Source organism: Carcharodon carcharias, chromosome 33 (genome assembly GCF_017639515.1).
Source record: "Carcharodon carcharias isolate sCarCar2 chromosome 33, sCarCar2.pri, whole genome shotgun sequence".
In the NCBI taxonomy this organism is placed as follows: Eukaryota; Metazoa; Chordata; class Chondrichthyes; order Lamniformes; family Lamnidae; genus Carcharodon; species Carcharodon carcharias.
In genome coordinates, this window is record NC_054499.1 from 14,333,058 (window position 1) to 14,358,209 (window position 25,152).

The window sequence follows — 25,152 nt, forward strand, 5'->3', positions numbered from 1 at the left end:
TGCCTGTTTCCCCCATAACCTTTGACTCCCTCGCCAACCAAAAAGCCTGTCTTAACTCGGCCTTGAACGTAGTCAATGACCCAGACTCTCCGCTGGTCCTCCGGGGAAGAGAATTCCACGCAGAGAAAAAAAATTTGCCTCATCTCCCTCTTAAATGGGAGGCCCCTAATTTTGAAACTGTGGCCCCCCACCCCCACCCCCACCCCCTTGCGATGCCTCCCCCCAACTTGGTTAAATAGCCCGCCGACTGTTCACGTGGCAAGTGGCCCCCTCCCGCAGGAGAGGGTTGCGGGGGAAATAAAAGCGAGAGGGGTTGCACTGAGGGTTAGGCCACTTACGACAGAAGGTGCTGTTCCTCCACCTGAGGTCCACGCCCTCGCTCTTGCAGGCCTCGACGTAGGACTGGATGTTGTCGCAGAGTGTGGAGTGCATGCCGGCGTACATGCAGAGGTCGTAGACGCAGCTCTCGATGAACGGCGCTGGCTCGATCACGCCGCGGCATCGCTGGTACTTGGCCGACAACAGCTCCTGGCACTGGGCTCTCCGCACCGCCTCTTCATCGGCTGTACACATCGGGCGCAGGTCCTCCCGGTCATCGGACTGGCAGCTGAGGAGGGTGGGGGGGTGAAACAAGGGCCCTTGTCCATCACACGCTGCTCAGCAATACCCTGACCTCCCCGCTGCGCTCAGGACCGCTCAGCTGTGGGCCCCGGCTCTTGGGGACTTGCCTCTCGGTCTGCAGGTTGTGAGTCCCGCCCTCCGGAGACTTTCCCCGCCCATCGTCCAGTGCCAGTGCTGAGGGGAGTGCCGCACTGCCCGAGATGCCGCCTTTCGGCCGGGGTGCTTTACCCCACCCCCCCACCCCATCCCCCCTCCCGGGTGGACAGAGAAAGATCCCACGGCCGCTATTGGGAGAGCAAGGGAGTGGGCGGGGGGGAGATTCTCCCCGGTATCCTGGGGCCAATATAGCGGGAGATGGTGACGTAGCTGTAATGTCACTGGGCTACTAATCCAGAGGCCCAGGCGAACGCTCCGGGGTCACGGGTTCAAATCCCCGCATGGCAGCCGGTGGAATTTAAACTCTATTAATGAAATGTGGAACATGAAGCCGGTCTCAGTCACGGTGACCCACGAAACTATCATCGACTGACGTTAAAAACCCCATCTGCTTCACTAATGCCCCCTTTAGGGAAGGAAATCCGCCCTCCTTACCCAGTCTGGCCTACACGTGACTCCCAGACCCACCGCGACGTGGTTGACTCGTTAACTGGCCCCCCCCCTCTGAAATGGCCGAGCGACCCCCCACTCAGTTGGGGGGGGAGTGGGGGGGTGTGGGGCAATTAGGGATGGGCAACAAATGTTGGCCTTGCCAGCGATACCCCACCTCCCTTGAGAGAATAAAAAAAAATAAATAATAAACCCAACATCGCTAAAACAGATCATGGTCACGTTGCTCGCTTATGGGATCTTGCTGTGCACACATTAGCTGCCACGTTTCCTACGCTCCAAAAAACAAGAAAAAGGAGCAGCCCATTGACTGTAAGGTACTTTGGGGACATCATGAGGTCCAGTACAGAAGGGGGATAGAAACACACGTCCTCTTGTTCCCCTTCCTCTTACCGGGGGTCCTTGTCGTCTACGACTTGCCAGCTGTTTCCGAACTGGGTGACGTTTCTTGCCAGGCGTCCATCAGGCATCAGGCGTTCGTCAGCGCCGTTGTTGTTAAAGTTACCGCACATGCCGCACACCTGGAACAGATACAGAGGTGCGTCGGCATGAATAATGCCAACAGCTCTCTGACGTAAGACCACCCCACCTCGCTCCAGTCTTTCGGGTCTACCTCCCCCACCGCCCTCCGCCTCCAGTGCGATCTTCAATCCCAACCCCCGCTTTTCCGCCTCATCCCCTTGATCCCCCCGGAACCCCAGAAACCTGTGGCACACAAGAAGGCCGCTTGGCCCATCGAAACCGTGTCGGCCCTCTGTAGAGCGATCCCAGCGAGTCCCATCTTCCCTGTGGCCCTGCAAGTTTATTTCCCCTCAAGCGTCCTTTCAAAATCATTCATCGCCCCCGCTTCCGACCCGTTACCACTCGCCGCGTAAAATAGTCCTTCCTCTTGACCCCTTACATCTCCTGCCCAAAGCCCCATCTCCCCTCATCTCCATGTCTCCACCTCCTTGCGCCATCAGCTAACGGGGGAAGCATTTATTTGACCAACGTATCTAAAATCGGTCGTAACCTTGTACGCCTCGATCAAATCTCTCAAATACTTACCCGAGGCTTGAATATACCCGATGACGGAGCCCCCGCAGCTCTCTGGGGTAGAGAATTCCAAAGATTCACAACCCTCTGAGTGAAGACATTTTCCCTCATCTCCGTCCAAAATGGCCGATTGCTTAACCTCAGACTGTGACCGCATCCCCCCCCCAACCCCAGTTCTAGACTCTTCAGCCAGGGGCAAACATCCCCTTGGCTTCTTCCCTGTCTCAGCATCTACTCTGCCAAGTCTGGCAAACCACACTACCGTACCACACCAGCTGAAGCAGATCCAGTAGGATGCCCCACCACCACCACCACCACCACTTCCACTGACTCACGCCACCTGGGCAAAGGGAGTGAGAACCAGCCCTCGCCAGAGACACCCGCATCCAGGGAATGAATATATTTTTAAAGAATGGCCAATGCACAGCACTCAAGGAGCTCGACACCGTCCGGGACAAAGCAGCCCCGCTTGATCGGCACCCCATCCACAAACATTCACTCCCTCCACCACCGACGCACAGTAGCAGCAGTGTGTGTACCATCTACAAGATGCACTGCAGCGACTCACCAAGGCTCCTTAGGCAGCACCTTCCAAACCCACGATCACTACCATCTAGAAGGACAGGGGCAGCAGACACATGGGGAACATCACCACCTGGAGGTTCCCCTCCAAGAACCTCACCATCCCGACTTGGAAATAAATTGGCCGTTCTTTCACTGTCGCTGGGTCCAAATCCTGGAACTCCCTCCCTAACAGCACAGTGGGTGTACCTACACCACAGGGACTGCAGTGGCTCAAGAAGGCAGCTCACCTCCACCTTCTCAAGGGGCAATTAGGGATGGCAATAATGGTCTAGCCAGCGATGCCCACATCCCATGAAAGAATTTTAAAAACATTGAATTTACAGCACAGTAACAAGCCATTCGGCCTATCTGCTCCGTGCCGGTATTTCTGCTCCACACGAACCTCCTCCCACCCCCTCATCTCACCCTATCCCCATATCCCTCTATTCCTGTCTCCCTCGTGTGTTTATCCAGCTTCCCCCTTAAACGTATCGACACTATTCACCTCGACCACTCCCTGTGGGAGCGAGTCTCACATTCTCCCCGCTGTCTGGGTAAGAAAGTTCCTCCTGAATTCCCGATTGGATTTATTAGTGACCGTCTTATATTGGATGATTCCTATGTTTGGACTCTCCTCGCAAATGGAATCAGCCTCTCTAATCCTAGTCGCTGTCGATCAACAAGGATCTCCAGTCCGCGGGTTTGACTAAATCGCTGAAGGAGGTACTTGTTAGGGGAGTGTTTCGTTGTTAAGGATGCACAGTCAGCGCACTCTCGGGTTTGGTAGCACCACGCCTTGTTGTAGCCGTGTCGGTGAAGCCGCGGGCACTTCCCTTACCTTTCCAAAGTATGTGTTCGGCAGTTTAATCTCCAGGTGCTGGTTGCCATCGAACCTGACCATCAGCCCGAACTTGGTCTCCAGGACGTTGTAGATGCCGCTGGAGTAGATGTTGACCCCCTTCATGTTGTCCTCAAAGGGAACCCTGATCCTCTTCCTGTCCAGCTGCAAGGCAAGAATGACAAGGACACCCGTGTTCACAGCCGTGTGCCAATGCAGAAGGAAACCATTCAGCCCATTGTGGCTGTGCTAGCTCACTGCTGGAGCAGTGCTTGACTGACCTCCAGAGGTTCTCTCTCTCTCTGTCTCTCTCTTTGTCTCTGTCTCTCTCTCTCTGTCTCTCTGTCTCTCTCTTGTCTCTCTCTTGTCTCTCTCTCTCTCTGTTTCTGTCTCTCTCTCTTTGCTTCTGTCTCTCTCTCTGCTTCTGTCTCTCTCTCTCTGCTTCTGTGTCTCTCTCTTTCTCTGCTTTTGTGTCTCTCGCTCTCTCTCTGTCTCTGTCTCTCTCCCTCTTTATTTCTGTCTCTCTCTCTCTTGCTGTCTCTGTCTCTCTCTCTGTCTGTCTCTCTCTGTCTCTCTCTCTTGCTGTCTCTGTCTCTCTCTCTTTCTTGCTGTCTCTGTCTCTCTCTTGGCTCTGTGTCTCTGTCTGTCTCTCTCTCTGTCTCTCTGTCTCTGTCTCTCTCTCTCTGCCTGTCTTTGTCTCTCTCTCCCCCTTGCTGTCTCTGTCTCTCTCTATCTCTGTCTCTCTCTCTCTCTCTCTCTCTCTCTCTCTGTGTCTTTTTAACCCCTTCCATTTATTTCCTTGTGGAGTTGTTGGAGATGGTGAGATATGGTGGCAGGTCCTCAAGAGCCCCTAGGACAGGGGGGTCTCCCACTGCCACAGGTCAAAGTTCAGCTGCCCGCTTTACGGTTCCCAGTGCAATGACTGCTGGGAATTTAGGCACCGGTTGCATTTGGGATTTAACGGTGCCCTGGGTCCGCCTACCCAGGAGCTGTAGTTTTCCAGGTGCATGAGCGGCTATGGGCAATCAGACTGTGGGAGGCATCACGGCCACGCCCAACCTTGACCATGTTTACACTGGCAAGCGGCGGCACTTGCTGGACTGGTGATCAGGAGCAGAGACCCTTCCTCAACTCAAGGCCGAAGAGGTCAAGGCCCCCTCAGCTCCTACTCCCCACCCCAGCTCCAGTCGAGATCAGTCAGCAGCAAGGTACCAGCTGTGCCTCGGGGTCCGAAGATTGTGGGTTCAAGTCCCGCTCCAGAAACCTGAGCACAGGCTGACGTTTCCAGTGCCTGTACCGACTGAGTGCTGCATTGTTGGAGGCGCTCTCTTTCCAGTGAGGCGTTACACTCAGCCCCTGCCTAAGCCTCTCAGGTGGGCCTAAGAGTCCCTATTCGAAGGAGACCAAGGGAGATTTTCCTCAATGCCCTGGGCCAATACTTAACCCTCAGCAAAAATCGAGAACGAAGGATGATCAGTTCATCGATTTTTGTGGGATCTTACTGTGTGCCCATTCGCTGGCAGGTTTCCTACATTTGGTTGTAAAGTCCTCACATCCTGAGATCTGAGTATCAGTGAAGAATGAATATCGCAACCCCCCCGCACCGCCTTCTTGGGGCTTTCAATTTACTCACGAGCGACAGCAACCCCTCCCGGTAAAAGCAGGATTATTTTCCCGGCAAAATGCAGTCAGTGGAGGATAGTAACATCAAATTAATGATGTACATAAAATCAATCCCAGTCACTTATAGCAGCGTGGTCTCCAGCCCTGATTGGTGGGAGGATCAACCAATTGTCTAGGATCTGGCCAAGGCATGTGGGGTGGCAATAGGCAGTTGGGCAAATGCCAATTCTATCTTCATAAAGAGCCAAGAGGTCAAGTGAGGCTCTGCCCAGGAAAGGCGAGCAGACAACCAGTCCCCTAAGGCAACAATGCCAAAGTACTGAGACCTACCAGGAGCCTCCGGCTTTTCTGCATGGTGATGCGCAGCCCTTGGACGTCGATGTGGACCTGGTTGAGGTAGGAGGCGTGGGGCAGGCCACGCTCCTCGTTCTTGGCGCTGACCGTGAACGGGGTGACCATGGTGGCGTTGCAGACGGTGACCAGGGTGTAGGTGCAGGTGCCCATGAAGGTATGCATGGCGTGGTCGAAGGTGTAGTAGTGCGGGTCCCCAGCGACATGACATGAGGTGAAACCTGAGGGAGGAGGCACAAAGGCAATCAAAGACAACGGGCGGGAACCATGTCAGTGTCTGTATCGCTCCATTAGCGCAGAGAAACATTCCAAAGGTAAAAGGGGGTGGGGTTGGGTGGAGGTATTATTCACTGTTGGCCATAGTGTCAATCAGGTGGTTATTGGTACCAGGAGTTATACATCTCCACTTTTGGTCCCCCCCATTGACATCAGCCCAGAAAATACTGACAAACTTTCCCCGGGACCCCCAACACTTCCCTTAGGAAATAATGACACTCTCCCCGGGACCCCCCCCCCCCCCCACCCCGTAAATACTGACACTCTCGCCAGGGACCCCCCTGTAAATACGGACACTCTCACCAGGGACCCCCCTGTAAATACTGACACACACTCCCCGGGAGCCCCAATAAGTAGTGACACACACTCCCCGGGGACCCCCTGTAAATACTGACACATGCTCCCCGGGAGCCCCTATAAATAGTGACACACACTCCCCGGGGACCCCTCTGTAAATACTGACACACACTCCCCGGGGACCCCCCTGTAAATACTGACACACACTCCCCAGGGACCCCCTGTAAATACTGACACGCACTCCCCGGGACTCCATGTAATTACTGACACACACTCCCCGGGGACCCCTGTAAATACTGACACACACTCCCCGGGGACCCCCCTGTAAATACTGACACACACTCACTGGGGACCCCCCTGTAAATACTGACACACACTCTCCGGGGACTCCCTGTAAATACTGACACACTCTCCCCGGGGACCCCCCCCTGTAAATACTGACACACACTCCCCGGGACACCCCTTGTAAATACTGACACACACTCCCCGGGGACCCCCTGTAAATACTGACACACTCCTCGGGGACCCCCCTGTAAATACTGACACACACTCCCCGAGGACCCCCTGTAAATACTGACACACACTTCCCGTGGACCCCCTGTAAATGCTAACACACACTCCACGGGGACCCTCCTGTAAATACTGACACACACTCCCTGGGGACCCCCTGTAAATACTGACACACACTCCCCGGGGACTCCCTGTAAATACTGACACACACTCCCCGAGGACCCCCTGTAAATACTGACACACACTCCCCGGGGACACCCTGTAAATACTGACACACACTCTCTGGGGACCCCCCTGTAAATACTGACACACACTCCCCGGGGACCCCCCTGTAAATACTGACACACACTCCCCGGGGACCCCCCTGTAAATACTGACGCACACTCCCCGGGGACCCCCTGTAAATACTGACACACACTCCCCGGGGACCCCCCCTGTAAATACAGACACACACTCCCTAGGGACCCCTGTAAATACTGACACACACTCCCCGGGGACCTCCTGTAAATACTGACACACACTCCCCGGGGACCCCCTGTAAATACTGACACACACTCCCCGGGGACCCCCTGTAAATACAGACACACACTCCCTAGGGACCCCTGTAAATACAGACACACACTCCCTAGGGACCCCTGTAAATACTGACACACACTCTCTGGGGACCCCCTGTAAATACTGACACACACTCCCCGGGACCCCTGTAAATACTGACACACACTCTCCAGCGACCCCCCTGTAAATACTGACACACACACCCCAGGGACCTCCCTTTAAATACAGACACACACTCCCCAGCTGAAGTGACAGGATTGGGAATATCCAGATCTCCTTAACAGATTAGGAGGTTATGATGGAATTAACTTGAATGAATAGTTCCTGTAATGTATATTCTCCACCACCATAGGGCACTCTTACGCTTTGTATAAACCAGAGATCTTGACGCTCTCGGCCCGAATATTTAGGTGGCCAGGCGCCCGCTATTGGTGGGCCCGGGTATTGAACCCCAGACCGTGAATTCACACCGGCTGGTCAATTAACGGCGGGCGGGTACTGTCAGAGGAGCTCCCTGTGGGCTCAGAGCTGCCTTGGGGGGTCTGGTCGCAGACCCCAAAATACTCGAATAAAGGTTTAAAAAAAACTGCAATATTAAAGGACATGTCCTCGCGTCACAATCAACCCAACTGGGAGCGAACCTCATAAAAATGCTGCACCCCCGGGTATTTATTTTTATTTTATTCCCTAGCGGAGGTTTCATCCCGACCTTGGGACGAGGTTTGGTGAACAGTGTCAAGGCACCCCCCCCCCCACCCCCGATCAACTCGCCCACCCGCCAAATGTAAGGTTGGAGACGGGACACGAAAGATCGGAGGCAATTGTGCTGTTAAATGGGCTTAATTGCCCTCGTAATCGTCGGCGGGCGCGCTTCTGATTCCGCGCCTGCCCGATAGGCGAGGTATAGCGCGATGAAGTCGGGGAAGCTCGCTTGTCGATATCTCGGGCGATTTTACACCCGGTTGGGGTTGGGTGCGTGCCTGGCGATGGGATGGAAAATCCTACCCCCCGGTCCCCAGGTTTCTCCCGACTAATTTTGGTGTCTGCTGACTTAGCAACCGTTTATTTCCCGCTGTTGTGTACCAGGCAGTTCCACTGCTGCAGTGACAGCATTATTTCTCCCCCAGTACCAGCGCTCTGGTGATAGAACTAGGCTTCCTGAGCGCGTATTAATAAACTGAGGTGAAAGATGTCACTTCGGCGGAAACCAATTAGCTTCTAGTTTACACACAGTATTTACCTGGCCCAGTTAGGGTTAGATACAGAATAAATCTCCCTCTACACTGTCCCCATCAAACACTCCTAGGGCAGGTACAGCACAGGGTTAGATACAGAGTAAATTTCCCTCTACACTGTCCCCATCAAACACTCCCAGGGCAGGTACAGCACAGGGTTAGATACAGAGTAAATCTCCCTCTACACTGTCCCCATCAAACACTCCCAGGACAGGTATAACACGGGGTTAGATACAGAGTAAAGCTCCCTCTACACTGTCCCCATCAAACACTCCCAGGGCAGGTACAGCACGGGGTTAGATACAGAGTAAATCTCCCTCTACACTGTCCCCATCAAACACTCCCAGGGCAGGTACAGCACAGGGTTAGATACAGAGTAAATCTCCCTCCACACTGTCCCCATCAAACACTCCTAGGGCAGATACAGCACAGGGTTAGATACAGAGTAAATCTCCCTCTACACTGTCCCCATCAAACACTCCCAGGGCAGGTACAGCACGGGGTTAGATACAGAGTAAATCTCCCTCTACACTGTCCCCATCAAACACTCCCAGGGCAGGTACAGCACGGGGTTAGATACAGAGTAAAGCTCCCTCTACACTGTCCCCATCAAACACTCCCAGGACAGGTACAGCACGGGGTTAGATACAGAGTAAAGCTCCCTCTACACTGTCCCCAGCAAACACACCCAGGACAGGTACAGCACGGGGTTAGACACAGAGTAAAGCTCCCTCTACACTGTCCCCATCAAACACTCCCAGGACAGGTACAGCATGGGGTTAGATACAGAGTAAAGCTCCCTCTACACTGTCCCCACCAAACACTCCCAGGACAGATACAGCACGGGATTAGATTACATTGTCATTTTAAATCCACACTGACCTGATGTGTGACAGTCCAGAACTCCGTCCAGGATGCTGCATTTCTCCAGGAGGCCACACTCCCAGCGTTCACAGGTGATGTTGTTGGGAGTGGCGCAGGTACAGCGTTCCGTGCAGTCCCCTTTGCTGATCCAGGACTCTCCCAGCTGCCAAACAGCGACGGGGACATCAGTTATCTCGTTATTCCCTCTTCCTGTGCTATTTCCTGTTGCCCCCTCCCGCTTTAAATCCCATTCTCCCAGCAGCCTCAGTGCTCACTGGCTCCCTGTCCGACATCGAGACTAGAAATCCCCGTCCTGTTTTCGAATCCTTCTCGCGTTCCCTGCCCTGATTATCCCTCCCCCTTGTGCTCTCTCCATCGTACTGGCAGGCAGCTCGACTGTGAGTGCATCGCCTTCCCCCCCCCCCCCCAGACACGCGCCAGCGTTCTCAAGGCTGGGCGGCGGCGAAGAAGGGTAATTCCGGACAGATTTCCCTCCCCCTGAGCCAGGGGAGTCTTGGGGCTGCCTCTCATTCCGCAATCCGGCTCAGCCAATGTGGACCGGAGGGGGGGGGCGGGAATCGAGGCTGGGAAGGGGGGCGGGATCAAATGGGTGCAGAGAGAGAGGCCATTCTGCCCATCATACACGAGCCCTGCTCCTTTGGAGGAGTTGTCCAGTGAGGATTCCACCCCGCTCCTGCTCTATCCCTCCTCTGGTTACTGACCCGCCCTCCCCCACCACCTCCCACCAGCAGAACCACTTTCTCCTCATTCATCCCGTTAGAGACCCCTCGTGACTGCTGAACGCCTCCATTAAATTTCCCCCCATCGCCTTCTCTGCTTCGGTGGGGGAGGAGGGGGGGTTCCCCACCATAACTGGGGCCCCTCGTTCCCAGCGCCTCCGAGGTAAACCTCCCTCCGAGGGGGGAGTCAAGGAAACGGGAGGGGAACAGGGCGCGGGGTGGGGTGGGGTTGGGGGTTTCAGCCCAAGGTCAGCCTTGACCATATTGAATGGGGGAGCAGGCTCGATGGGCCGAGTGGCCTATTCCTGCTCCTACCTCTTAGCGCTCTTGCTGTCGTTCTGGTGAGCCTGAATGCCACACCTCGATGGGTTTAGCCGGGGCCCTTGTCTCTGGCTCGGCGCGCGGGGGCCTACTCACCGGCCGGTAGTTCCTCTCCTGGTCCACGCAGCCGCACTGGCTGAAGGGGACGCACTGGTCGCCGCTCAGCACGTGGCCTTGGTCACAGACGCAGCCCTCGACGCAGGGCTGGCTGCAGTCGTTGGGAGCCGAGAGGTCGGTACAGGAGGCCGGGCAAGCAGTGCCGCACGGCTCATAGTGACTGCCGGACGGACAGTTCAGAGCTGCCGGAGAGAGAGAGAGAGAGAGAGCGAGAATTAACCCCAAAGAATAGAGACTTACATCGGAATACATAGAGTTTACACACTCACACACGTTCACACACACTCACTCACACACACTCACACTCACATTCACACACACACACTCACACTCACACACACACACTCACACTCACACACACACACTCACACACACACTCACACACACACACTCACACTCACACACGTTCACACTCACACACACACTCTCACACACACACTCTCACACACACTCTCACACACACTCTCACACACACACTCACACACACTCACACAGACTCTCGCACATACACTCACACACACACTCACACTCACATTCACACACACACATACACTCACACACACACACACACACTCTCATACACACTCTCACACACACTCTCACACACATTCTCACACATACACTCACACACACTCACACAGACTCTCACACATACACTCACACACACACACTCACATTCACACACACACATACACTCACACTCACACACACACTCACACTCACACACACACACTCACACTCACACACACACTCTCACACATACACTCACACACACTCACACACACACACACACTCACACACATACACTCACACACACTCACACTCACATTCACACACTCTCACACACATGCTCACACAAAAACACACACCCACACACTCTCACACAATCACTCACACACGCACAAACACAAACACACACACTCTCACATACACACATACTCTCACACACATACACTGACACAAAAACACACACACAGTCTCACATACACACACACTCTCAGACACACACATACTCTCAGACACACACTCTCAGACACACACACACACTCTCACACACACACACTCTCACACACACACACAAAAACACACACACTCACACACACACACACGCACACACACACACACAATCAGTAACACACACACACACTCTAACACACACACACTCTCTCACACCCACATTCACACTCTCGCGCACACACACACACACTGTAACACACACACACACACACACTCTAACACACACACACTCTCTCACACGCACATTCACACTCTCGCGCACACACACACACACACTGTAACACACACACACACACACACACACACTCTACACACACACACTCTCTCACACGCACATTCACACTCTCGCGCACACACACACACACACTGTAACACACACACACACACACACACACTCTAACACACACACACTCTCTCACACGCACATTCACACTCTCGCGCACACACAGATGTGTCAGGATATGCCACCGGGGTGGTGACTAACCACCAGATGTCCTGATTACAGAAACTGGCCTCACCAACGGGCCTCTTGGGGATGTGTGTGTGACAATTTTCCTGATCCAACAAGGCACAGAAATCCCCATCCATTGCTGGCAGTCACCTGGAGACACTCATCTACTGAGGGCAGGAAATGACCAATGGGCTGGCTGTCCTAGCACAGCCAGAGTAAGGTTGATAATCCAATGGAGTTACTCGATTTAAGATGCTCCCTTATGTGCCGAGAGACCAGGGTCAGGAAGGGGTATTAAAGCCGCATCTTCCCATGAGACTGGGGCTGCAGCCAGGCAGTGTGATATGGTCAGTGGCTGGAGATTGTGTGGAAGAAGTCGTTCAGCATACCTACCATCCGGGGGCGAGTCCAGCATGCAGGTCTGACTAAGCAGCTGGTGGTGTGAGTAAAAACTATTGCTGAGTGGGTTCATAAAGGCTTTCCACAGGGGCTGATCAGCCATGATCTTATTAAACGGTGGGATAGGCTTGAGGGGCCAAATGGCCTATTTCTGCTCCTGTTGCTTATGTGCTTGTAAAGTGGAAAATGTATCCATAGTTTGTTTCGTGCCTTTGATACCAAAGCAAGTGCATCAGAGGATAGTGAGACCCTCCCCACTTGGATAAGAGTTGACACACGCTCGAATCGAACACTCTGCCACACACGCTCGAATCGAACACTCTGCCACACACGCTCGAATCGAACACTCTGCCACACACGCTCGAATCGAACACTCCCACACACGCTCGAATCGAACACTCTCCCACACACGCTCAAATCGAACACTCTCCCACACACGCTCAAATCGAAGACTCTCCCACACACGCTCGAATCGAACACTCTCCCACACACGCTCGAATCGAACACTCTCCCACACACGCTCAAATCGAACACTCTCCCACACACGCTCAAATCGAACACTCTCCCACACACGCTCGAATCGAACACTCTCCCACACACGCTCAAATCGAACACTCTCCCACACACGTTCGAATCGAACACTCTCCCACACACGCTCGAATCGAACACTCTCCCACACACGCTCGAATCGAACACTCTCCCACACACACTCCAATCGAGCACTCTCCCACACACGCTCAAATCGAACACTCTCCCACACACGCTCAAATCGAAGACTCTCCCACACGCTCGAATCGAACACTCTCCCACACGCTCGAATCGAACACTCTCCCACACACGCCCAAATCGAACACTCTCCCACACGCTCAAATCGAACACTCTCCCACACACGCTCGAATCGAACACTCTCCCACACACGCTCAAATCGAACACTCTCCCACACACGCTCAAATCGAACACTCACCAACACACGCTCGAATCGAACACTCTCCCACACACGCTCGAATCGAACACTCTCCCACACACGCTCGAATCGAACACTCTCCCACACACGCTCAAATCGAACACTCTCCCACACACGCTCAAATCGAACACTCTCCCACACACGCTCAAATCGAACACTCTCCCACACACGCTCAAATCGAACACTGTCCCACACACACTCGAATCGAACACTCACCGACACACGCTCAAATCGAACACTCTCCCACACATGCTCGAATCGAACACTCTCCCACACACACTCCAATCGAACACTCTGCCACACACGCTCGAATCGAACACTCTCCCACACATGCTCGAATCGAACACTCTCCCACACACACTCCAATCGAACACTCTGCCACACACGCTCAAATCGAACACTCTCCCACACACGCTCAAATCGAACACTGTCCCACACACACTCGAATCGAACACTCACCCACACACGCTCAAATCGAACACTCTCCCACATGCTCGAATCGAACACTCTCCCACACACGCCCAAATCGAACACTCTCCCACACACTCAAATCGAACACTCTCCCACACGCTCGAATCGAACACTCACCGACACACGCTCAAATCGAACACTCACCGACACACGCTCAAATCGAACACTCTCCCACACGCTCAAATCGAACACTCTCCCACACGCTCTAATCGAACACTCACCCACACGCTCTAATCGAACACTCTCCCACACACGCTCAAATCGAACACTCTCCCACACACGCTCGAATCGAACACTCTCCCACACACGCTCGAATCGAACACTCTCCCACACACGCTCGAATCGAACACTCTCCCACACACACTCGAATCGAACACTCTCCCACACACGCTCGAATCGAACACTCTCCCACACACGCTCGAATCGAACACTCTCCCACACACGCTCGAATCGAACACTCTCCCACACACGCTCGAATCGAACACTCTCCCACACACGCTCGAATCGAACACTCTCCCACACGCTCGAATCGAACACTCTCCCACACGCTCGAATCGAACACTCTCCCACACACGCTCGAATCGAACACTCTCCCACACACGCTCGAATCGAACACTCTCCCACACACGCTCGAATCGAACACTCTCCCACACACGCTCGAATCGAACACTCTCCCACACACGCTCGAATCGAACACTCTCCCACACACGCTCGAATCGAACACTCTCCCACACACGCTCGAATCGAACACTCTCCCACACACGCTCGAATCGAACACTCTCCCACACACACTCGAATCGAACACTCTCCCACACACACTCGAATCGAACACTCTCCCACACACACTCGAATCGAACACTCTCCCACACACACTCGAATCGAACACTCTCCCACACACGCTCGAATCGAACACTCTCCCACACACACTCGAATCGAACACTCTCCCACACACGCTCGAATCGAACACTCTCCCACACACGCTCGAATCGAACACTCTCCCACACACGCTCGAATCGAACACTCTCCCACACACGCTCGAATCGAACACTCTCCCACACACGCTCGAATCGAACACTCTCCCACACACACTCGAATCGAAGACTCTCCCACACACGCTCAAATCGAACACTCTCCCACACACGCTCGAATCGAACACTCTCCCACACACACTCGAATCGAACACTCTCCCACACACGCTCAAATCGAACACTCTCCCACACACGCCCAAATCGAACACTCTCCCACACACGCTCAAATCGAACACTCTCCCACACACGCTCAAATCGAACACTCTCCCACACACGCCCAAATCGAACACTCTCCCACACACGCTCAAATCGAACACTCTCCCACACACGCTCTAATCGAACACTCTCCCACACACGCTCAAATCGAACACTCTCCCACACACGCTCAAATCGAACACTCTCCCACACACGCTCAAATCGAACACTCTCCCACACACGCTCGAATCGAACACTCTCCCACACACACTCGAATCGAACACTCTCCCACACACGCTCAAATCGAACACTCTCCCACACACGCTCAAATCGAACACTCTCCCACACACGCTCGAATCGAACACTCTCCCACACACGCTCGAATCGAACACTCTCCCACACACGCTCGAATCGAACACTCTCCCACACACACTCGAATCGAAGACTCTCCCACACACGCTCAAATCGAACACTCTCCCACACATGCTCGAATCGAACACTCTCCCACACACGCTCGAATCGAACACTCTCCCACACACACTCGAATCGAACACTCTCCCACACACGCTCAAATCGAACACTCTCCCACACACGCTCAAATCGAACACTCTCCCACACACGCTCGAATCGAACACTCTCCCACACACGCTCGAATCGAACACTCTCCCACACACGCTCGAATCGAACACTCTCCCACACACACTCGAATCGAAGACTCTCCCACACACGCTCAAATCGAACACTCTCCCACACATGCTCGAATCGAACACTCTCCCACACACGCTCGAATCGAACACTCTCCCACACACACTCGAATCGAAGACTCTCCCACACACGCTCAAATCGAACACTCTCCCACACATGCTCGAATCGAACACTCTCCCACACACGCTCGAATCGAACACTCTCCCACACACACTCGAATCGAAGACTCTCCCACACACGCTCCAATCGAACACTCTCCCACACATGCTCGAATCGAACACTCTCCCACACACACTCGAATCGAACACTCTCCCACACACACTCGAATCGAACACTCTCCCACACACGCTCAAATCGAACACTCTCCCACACACACTCGAATCGAACACTCTCCCACACACGCTCGAATCGAACACTCTCCCACACACGCTCAAATCGAACACTCTCCCACACACGCTCGAATCGAACACTCTCCCACACACGCTCGAATCGAACACTCTCCCACACACGCTCGAATCGAACACTCTCCCACACACGCTCGAATCGAACACTCTCCCACACACACTCGAATCGAACACTCTCCCACACACGCTCAAATCGAACACTCTCCCACACACGCTCAAATCGAACACTCTCCCACACACGCTCGAATCGAACACTCTCCCACACACACTCGAATCGAACACTCTCCCACACACGCTCAAATCGAACACTCTCCCACACACGCTCAAATCGAACACTCTCCCACACACGCTCGAATCGAACACTCTCCCACACACGCTCAAATCGAACACTCTCCCACACACGCTCAAATCGAACACTCTCCCACACACACTCGAATCGAACACTCTCCCACACACGCTCAAATCGAACACTCTCCCACACACGCTCAAATCGAACACTCTCCCACACACACTCGAATCGAACACTCTCCCACACACACTCGAATCGAACACTCTCCCACACACGCTCGAATCGAACACTCTCCCACACACGCTCGAATCGAACACTCTCCCACACACGCTCGAATCGAACACTCTCCCACACACGCTCGAATCGAACACTCTCCCACACACGCTCGAATCGAACACTCTCCCACACACGCTCAAATCGAACACTCTCCCACACACGCTCGAATCGAACACTCTCCCACACACGCTCGAATCGAACACTCTCCCACACACGCTCAAATCGAAGACTCTCCGACACACGCTCAAATCGAACACTGTCCCACACACACTCGAATCGAAGACTCTCCGACACACGCTCAAATCGAAGACTCTCCGACACACGCTCAAATCGAACACTCTCCCACACACGCTCGAATCGAACACTCTCCCACACACGCTCAAATCGAAGACTCTCCGACACACGCCCAAATCGAACACTCTCCCACACACGCTCGAATCGAACACTCTCCCACACACGCTCGAATCGAACACTCTCCCACACACGCTCGAATCGAACACTCTCCCACACACGCTCGAATCGAACACTCTCCCACACACACTCGAATCGAACACTCTCCCACACACGCTCAAATCGAACACTCTCCCACACACGCTCAAATCGAACACTCTCCCACACACGCTCGAATCGAACACTCTCCCACACACACTCGAATCGAACACTCTCCCACACACGCTCAAATCGAACACTCTCCCACACACGCTCAAATCGAACACTCTCCCACACACGCTCGAATCGAACACTCTCCCACACACGCTCAAATCGAACACTCTCCCACACACGCTCAAATCGAACACTCTCCCACACACACTCGAATCGAACACTCTCCCACACACGCTCAAATCGAACACTCTCCCACACACGCTCAAATCGAACACTCTCCCACACACACTCGAATCGAACACTCTCCCACACACACTCGAATCGAACACTCTCCCACACACGCTCGAATCGAACACTCTCCCACACACGCTCGAATCGAACACTCTCCCACACACGCTCGAATCGAACACTCTCCCACACACGCTCGAATCGAACACTCTCCCACACACGCTCGAATCGAACACTCTCCCACACACGCTCGAATCGAACACTCTCCCACACACGCTCGAATCGAACACTCTCCCACACACGCTCAAATCGAAGACTCTCCGACACACGCTCAAATCGAACACTGTCCCACACACACTCGAATCGAAGACTCTCCGACACACGCTCAAATCGAAGACTCTCCGACACACGCTCAAATCGAACACTCTCCCACACACGCTCGAATCGAACACTCTCCCACACACGCTCAAATCGAAGACTCTCCGACACACGCTCAAATCGAACACTCTCCCACACACGCTCGAATCGAAGACTCTCCGACACACGCTCAAATCGAAGACTCTCCGACACACGCTCAAATCGAACACTCTCCCACACACGCTCGAATCGAACACTCTCCCACACACGCTCAAATCGAAGACTCTCCGACACACGCTCAAATCGAACACTGTCCCACACACACTCGAATCGAAGACTCTCCGACACACCTTTTCAAGGCGTGCAGGGGGGATGGTCGATTGGTGTGAAAGAGCTACTTACGGCAGAAGGTCTTGTTTCTCCAGGTCACGGGAACTCCGGCCTGGGCGCAGAGGGTCGCGTAGAACTCCAGCGCAAAGCAGAGCGATGCCATTTCTTCGCTCGGTCCACAGGAGAGATCGTATACGCAGTCCTCGAAGGAGTGCTCTGGAGGAATGAGCTTGTTGCATTCATGGAACGGACCTTAAACAGAGACAGGAGGAAAAATTTAAATGATCTCCAGCCTCCAACAACAACTTGCATTTACGTAGCACCTTTTCGCAGCGAGCCATCCGATGGACTCGATGGGCCGATTCGCCTCCCTCCTGTGCTGCGTTGGCTCCATGAGGCACTTCACTGGACTGTTCTCCAACGAAAACCGACTCCAAGTCACACGAGGGGATATTTGGCCCGCTGAGATAAATCTTGGGTCAAAGAGGGTAGGTTTTAAGGAGCGCCTTAAAGGAGAAGAGAGAGGCGGAGAGGATTGGGGAGGGAATTCCAGAGCTTAGGGCCTAGGAGGCTGAAGACAGAGCAGAGGGGTTGGAGAAGAGGCCAGAGTTTGAGGATCACAGGAGGATTGACACAGAGATTGGCCGGGTGGTTAACAGTGAGGTTGAGTGTCTTGGGCTACAGGAAGATATAGAGGAGATGGTCAAATGGGCAGATAAGTGTCGGATGGAATTTAATCCTGAAAAGTGTGAGGTGATACACTTTGGTAGGAGTAATTTGACAAGGAAGTATTCAATGAACGGTATGACACTAGGAAGTTCTGAGGAACAAAGGGACCTTGGCATGTGTGTCCATAGATCTCTGAAGGCAGAGGGGCATGTTAGTGGGGATGGTGAAAAAACCATATGGGACACTTGCCTTTATCAATCGAGGCATATTTTACAAAAGTCGGGAGGTCATGTTGGAGTTGTATAGAACCTTGGTGAGGCCACAGCTGGAGTACTGTGTGCAGTTCTGGTCGCCACATTATAGGAAGGATGTGATTGCACTGGAGACGGTGCAGAGGAGATTCACCAGGATGTTGCCTGGGATGAAACATTTAAGTTATGAAGAAAGGTTGGATAGACTTGGGTTGTTTTCGTTGGAGCAGAGAAGACTGAGGGGCAACCTGATCGAGGTGTACAAGATTATGAGGGGCATGGACAGGATGGATAGGGAGCAGCTGTTCCCCTTAGTTGAAGGGTCAGTCACGAGGGGACATAAGTTCAAGGTGAGGGGCAGGAGGTTTAGGGGGGATGTGAGGAACAGCTTTTTTACCCAGAGGGTGGTGATGGTCTGGAATGCGCTGCCTGGGAGGGTGGTGGAGGCGGGTTGCCTCACATCCTTTAAAAAGTACCTGGATGAGCTCTTGGCACCTCATAACATTCAAGGCTATGGGCCAAGTGCTGGTAAATGGGATTCGGTAGGTAGGTCAAATGTTTCTCATGGGTCGGCGCAGACTCGATGGGCCGAAGGGCCTCTTCTGCACTGTGAGATTCTGTGATTTTAGGACGGAAGGATGGGGCAGATATAGGGAGGAGCGGGGGTGGGGTATGGGTGCAAGGCCAAGGAGGGATTTGAGCCTCTATCGCAATTTCGGAATAGCCCTGGACAGCTCCGGAGCGACATTTGCACATTGCCTGCACCTCTGAGGTGCTAGGGGACAATGCCTTTCTCAAAGATCCACTGCGCTACCCAGGGGGATGAAGGGAAACGGGGGTGCGGGTGGGGATGAGTATCTTGCATCCTTCAGAGTCTGAAGGCCATGATTTCGAGTCTCACCTCAGAGGCACAAAAAATCCAAGCTGATGCTCCCAGTGCAGTACTGAGGGAGCGCGGCACTGCCGGAGGTGCCGTCTTTTGGGTGAGACATTAGGCTGAGGACCCGCCTGCTCTCCAGAGTGGACATTTCGAAGAAGAGCTGGGGTGGGGGAGGGGTGTTGGGGAGTTCTCCTGGCCAACATTTATCCCTCAATCGACATCAGGAAAATCCAAGACCTGGTCACCATCACATTGCTGGTTGTGGGAGCTTGCTGTGCGCAAATTTGGTTTGCAACGGTGACCAAGCTTCAAAGGCTGTCCCATTGGCTGGTGAGCTGAGGGTGAGAAAGGCTCTGCAGGAATGTTAAACCCTTAACCTCCTGAGCTCGCACTGACGCAACAATATCGCTCATCCACAGCCCTTCAATCCACAGCCTATCCCCTTCGGAGAACACCAGCAATTTAACTCCTCTCAAAGCCCCGAGCTTCTCCGTTGACATGGCCATCTCAGTCCAATTAACCCCCAGCCTCAACAGTTTTTTGGGGGGGTGAGAGAGTTCCAGATTTCCACTCCCCTTTGTGTTAAGAAGTGCTCCCTTGACATCACCCCTGAACAGCTTGGCTCTCATTTTTAAGGCTCTGCGCCCCCCACTTGTCCTGGACTCCCCCTACCAGGGGAAGTCCACCTACCCTCTCTGTACTGTGCCCTCGGGCAATCATTTGTGTATAACCCTATCACAGGGTTCCTGGAAGTATTTTAAAAATTCCTTCACAGGATGTGGCTTTCGCTGGCTAGTCCAGCATTTGTTGCCCCCGCCCCTAATTGCCCCTCGAACTTGAGTGGGCTCACTCGGCCATTTTACAGGGGCAGTTAAGAGTCAACCACATTGCTGTGTGGGTCTGGAGTCACGTGTAGGCCAGACCGGGTAAGGAGGGCAGATTTCCTTCCCTAAAGTTGGGGGGGGGCGCATTAGTGAACCAAATGGGTTCACTAGATAGTTTCAACGTCACCATTACTGAGGCTAGCTTTATAATGCAGATTTATTCATGGATTTAAGTTCCACCAGCTGTGGTGGGATTTGAACCTGTGTCTCCAGGGCTTTAGCCTGGGACTCGGGATTACTAGTCCAGCAACATTATCACTCTGTCCCCCAACTCCCTTAATAAAAGCTCCCTTGGCTCTGTGCTTGAGATCCATTCCAGTGATTCCCATTTGTCTAGTTCCCGTAGGGACCGTGACAGCTCATCCATGTGCTTTCACCTGGTACAATTCCTATGGGTCTGTTTGTAGTCTACATGGTCTATCCCCCCCACCACCACCACCCCCCCGCCCCCGCCCCTGGTAATCTCCCCTCTGTTGCCATGGGTAGTTTGGGACCCTTACCTTTCGGGTCCTTGATAATTCCACAGCTCCAAGGCTCCTCAAATTTGTCCTTGTGACAGTCCGAGGGTGGGTCTTCGTGGGTGCACCTGTGAATATCGCAGATCGAATTAATGAAGTATGTCGTACATCGTTGTACCTCAGAGCTATGCAGAGATGACACACCAGCTATATATGTATGTAGCAACTTCATTTGCAGTGCTTTAAGATGTCTACTCCATGCTTCAGCTCTGCCTTCCAGCTTTGTTTACTTTGCTCAGAGTCCACGCCCAGGCTTAACCAATCGAGCACAGTGAGCATCAACAGTAAACAGACTCACACAATCAAACACAGAACAATTGAACGCTACAAAATAAGTTTTGGGGAAAGGACTCAGTGTGCGAAGGGAACACGCTTTGGTGCACAGAGGCGTCAGCTGTGGCTCAGTGGATAGCTTTCACTGCTGAGTCAGACAGTTGCAGGTTTAAGTCCCTCTCCAGGATCTGAGCACACAAAGCCAGGCTGGTACCGGTACTGTGGGAGTGCTGCACTGTCATCTTTCAGATGAAACATTAAACTGAGGCCCCTGCCTGCCCTCTCAGATGAACGTGTAAGATCTCACGGCTGCTGTTTTGAAGAACAGCTGGAAGATTCTCCCCAGTATCCTGGGAAATGGCGTTCCCCCAATCAACATCATGAGAACAGATTATCCATCCGGTCTGTGGGAGCTTGCTGCGCGCAAATTGACTGCTGCATTTCCGACAGAGCAGCAGTGGCTGCGCTTCATAGGATGCCTGGGGGGGTCACAAAAGGCGCTACATAAATGCGGGTCCTTCTTTAAGGCGCCAGGAGCGTTGGGAATAATGACACAGGGGAGGAGGTTCCGGTGTGAAGCTCGAATCTCAGCCGCCGAGGTTCAATCCATCAGTTTAAAGGCCTTGCTGGGGCCTGTTTCCCTGCTCCCACCCCACCTGGCGAATGCGGTAAGCCAGTTAAACCCCCAGTCAATGTGGCAGGGCAGTAAGATCCCATCGGGCGGGGGGAGAGCTGTCAAATCCTGGCCGTCATCTTCAGAGGTTTTATTCGGATTGCAGCGGGAATGAGAGACTTTGTGGGGGGGGGGAGGGAGATTTCCACGCTCGCCGATGGGAATCATAGCGGGCGGACGGGCGGGGGCACTTAATTTGGCAATGGTGGGGAGGTGAGGGGGGGGGCGGGGGGCATCTCACGCACGCTCATTAAAAAAAGGGCCTCCTCCCCGCGAAATTGGGCTCCGCCTCCAAATTAAGCCCCACCCCCTCCCCTCCCCCCGCCGCGCCCACCCCCCCAGCGAGTCCTTAGAATGTTCAGCTTCGCAACTGTATATAGGGGGCGAGCTGCACCTCTCCCACGGCCTTGAGGTCCACAGTTGTTATTTTCCCCTTCTTTGTCGTGGGGTCTCGGGTGACTTTACTCGTATCGAGAGCCATTGGCGGTGCCAAGGCTGGACCAGGGAGGCGGGCGGAGGCTGGAATGGGGCAGGGGAGGGGTGATGGGGTGGGGTAAAGTGGAGCGCAGGCTGGGACAAGGGAGGCAGGGCTTATGGGGGGGGGGGGGTGGTGGGGGGTAAGGGTGGGGCAGGTGCCCGGGGAAGGTGGATGGGTATGTCAAGGGGAAGATTGAGGATGTCCGGGCAAGAGGGGTAGAATGTCCAGGGAAGTGGGGGGGGTAGGGGTGGAGGATGTCCAGGGAACAGCGGCGGGCGGTGGGGGAAGGGTCAGTGGCGCTGATGGGAGGGTCCCAGGGGTGAACTCAGGGTACTGGTGAGAGGGGGGAACGGTCGCTGCCAGAGGGGGAAGTGGGATGCAGCAGGGTGGCAGGTTGAGGGTGAGTCTTGTAGCTGAAGGCCTTACCGAGAGGGTCACGGAGGGGGGCAGGACAGGCGGCTCGGGTAACAGGAGGGGGGGGGGCAGGTTCAGGGTGGGCACGGGGTTGGTAATGGGTGTCGGCTCTGAGGGGAGGTGGAGGTGGATGGTGATAAGGACCAGGGTAACAAGGGGAGGTTCAGGGGCGACAGAGGGGAGGGTGGACGGTGGTGGAGCGAGTTTGAAAGGTGCCTTTTTTCCAATCTGACCTTGACCTCACAGTCAGTCACTCAGTGAGGTCCCTCGAGGTGGGAGGAGGGTCTTTTCGGGGTGGGTGGGGTTCAAGGTCAGCACAATTGGCCGACCAATGGGACACCCTCATAATGGTGAGGCAACTGGATGTCAAAGATGCTCGGCTGTGTTCTCCTGTCTCTGGTGAAGGCCCCATCGCAGCAGGTTTGTTTCCGACTTACGGGTCTCTTAACGTCGAGATCCCAGCAAGGTGTGGAGCTGCCATTCATTCTGCGCCATTCGCCATTGGCTGCAGTGAGAGGGAGGGAGGTTCCTGCCACTGAGGGGCACGGCTGGTGAAGGGCAGGCAACTCGCGACCCCAAACCTCCACCCTCCCGGGCGAATGGTCATCCCTGACAGGGGCTCAGGTGGTCTCTAGGCTGCCAAGGCAAGGGTCTCTCTCTATAGAGTCTAGAAGGACGTGGGGACAAGCAGAAAATTGTCCGCGTCAGGCACACGGGTGACATGACCCTGGTCAAAGAGCAATGTCCCCACACACATGTATGAACGGGAGGAACATCCATCTCTGGTCCTTCAGGTGGAAGGGGTGGGGTGTGGACGCCATGTCTAGACGGAGAGTTGTGTGAAGGGCTTAGAACTGGTCTGCTGGCTTTAAGATGGAGGGAAACCTGGAAAGGACATTCTCACTTAATGTTTCGCTTCAATTCATTCACACGTCCACTAGAGTCTACAGGCCACTCTGGCTTGGGTAATGGCCTCTCACCCAGATGAGGAGAAGGAGGGCCCATTGTGGGCTGGCACAGGGCCAGGAGGAGCAAGGGGCCTGGGCAGCAAGAGGCAGCGGGTGGGGTGGGGGGCGGGGGTGGGGGGGGGTGGCGGGAGGGGGTCTCTAGAGGGTCAAGAGGCTGGCGAACGCGGAGCACTGCAATGGTGAGCGTTGGCCCCGGTGTTTGGCATCGCCGATCGAGCGATGAGGTGACGCCGGAGGTGCCCTCACGTGCCCCGGGGTTGGTGGGGGGTGGGGTTGCCCACGTCTCCTCCTCTAGGGCGCTGGGGGCTCCGGCGGAGTAGGAGGAGCCCCAGGCCTGTGTCGAGTGAACGTCCGGCTGGGTGCCCCTTAAACATGGCGGCCGTGACCTTGGACCCCCCGTGAGGTGACTTCCTGTTGGCCCCGGCACCCGGCGGAGAATCACGCCCGCTCCCCACCCCCCCCACCCCACCCCCGGTCTCCAGAGCAGGAAGTCCCGCCTGTCGGTTCCGTCGGGGGAGACTGGAGAAGCCGGGATCGTCCTCCTGAGAGCAGGGAAGGCTGAGGGGAGACTTATTGGAGGCGTTCAAAACCAGGACAGAGCTCAGGGCGGGATAAATAAGGAAAGAACCCTTCCCACAGATGGGAGGGCGCAGGTATAAGGGACGAAAATGGAAAGTGCTGGAAAAACTCAGAGGGGGGGTTGGCCGGGAAGCGTCTGTGGGGAGAGACAGAGACAGAGAGAGAGAGAGACGGAGTTAAGGTCTCGAGCCCAGTCTGAAGATGGGCAACATTGGACTCGAAAGGTTAACTCAATATCTCGTGAAAGGAGAGGCTTGCAGGGATGCCGGGGAAAGAGCGGGGGGCTAATTGGATA

The 25,152-nt window shown here is 54.4% G+C and overlaps 1 protein-coding gene across 1 annotated transcript in view; it reads right to left on the bottom strand.

Moving 5' to 3' along the window:
* The window catches only part of LOC121272254 (zonadhesin-like), a 64,019-nt gene that overhangs the window by 10,756 nt on the left and 28,111 nt on the right, over nt 1–25,152 (bottom strand). Inside the window, exons 14-23 of the mRNA XM_041178783.1 lie at nt 24,525–24,820; nt 22,790–22,937; nt 21,455–21,540; nt 18,343–18,522; nt 10,533–10,735; nt 9,394–9,538; nt 5,618–5,859; nt 3,665–3,829; nt 1,621–1,748; nt 339–607 (exon numbers count right to left, since the gene is read on the bottom strand). Coding sequence (XP_041034717.1) covers nt 339–607; nt 1,621–1,748; nt 3,665–3,829; nt 5,618–5,859; nt 9,394–9,538; nt 10,533–10,735; nt 18,343–18,522; nt 21,455–21,540; nt 22,790–22,937; nt 24,525–24,820 — 1,862 coding nt within the window. The remainder of the gene's footprint in view (nt 1–338; nt 608–1,620; nt 1,749–3,664; nt 3,830–5,617; nt 5,860–9,393; nt 9,539–10,532; nt 10,736–18,342; nt 18,523–21,454; nt 21,541–22,789; nt 22,938–24,524; nt 24,821–25,152) is intronic.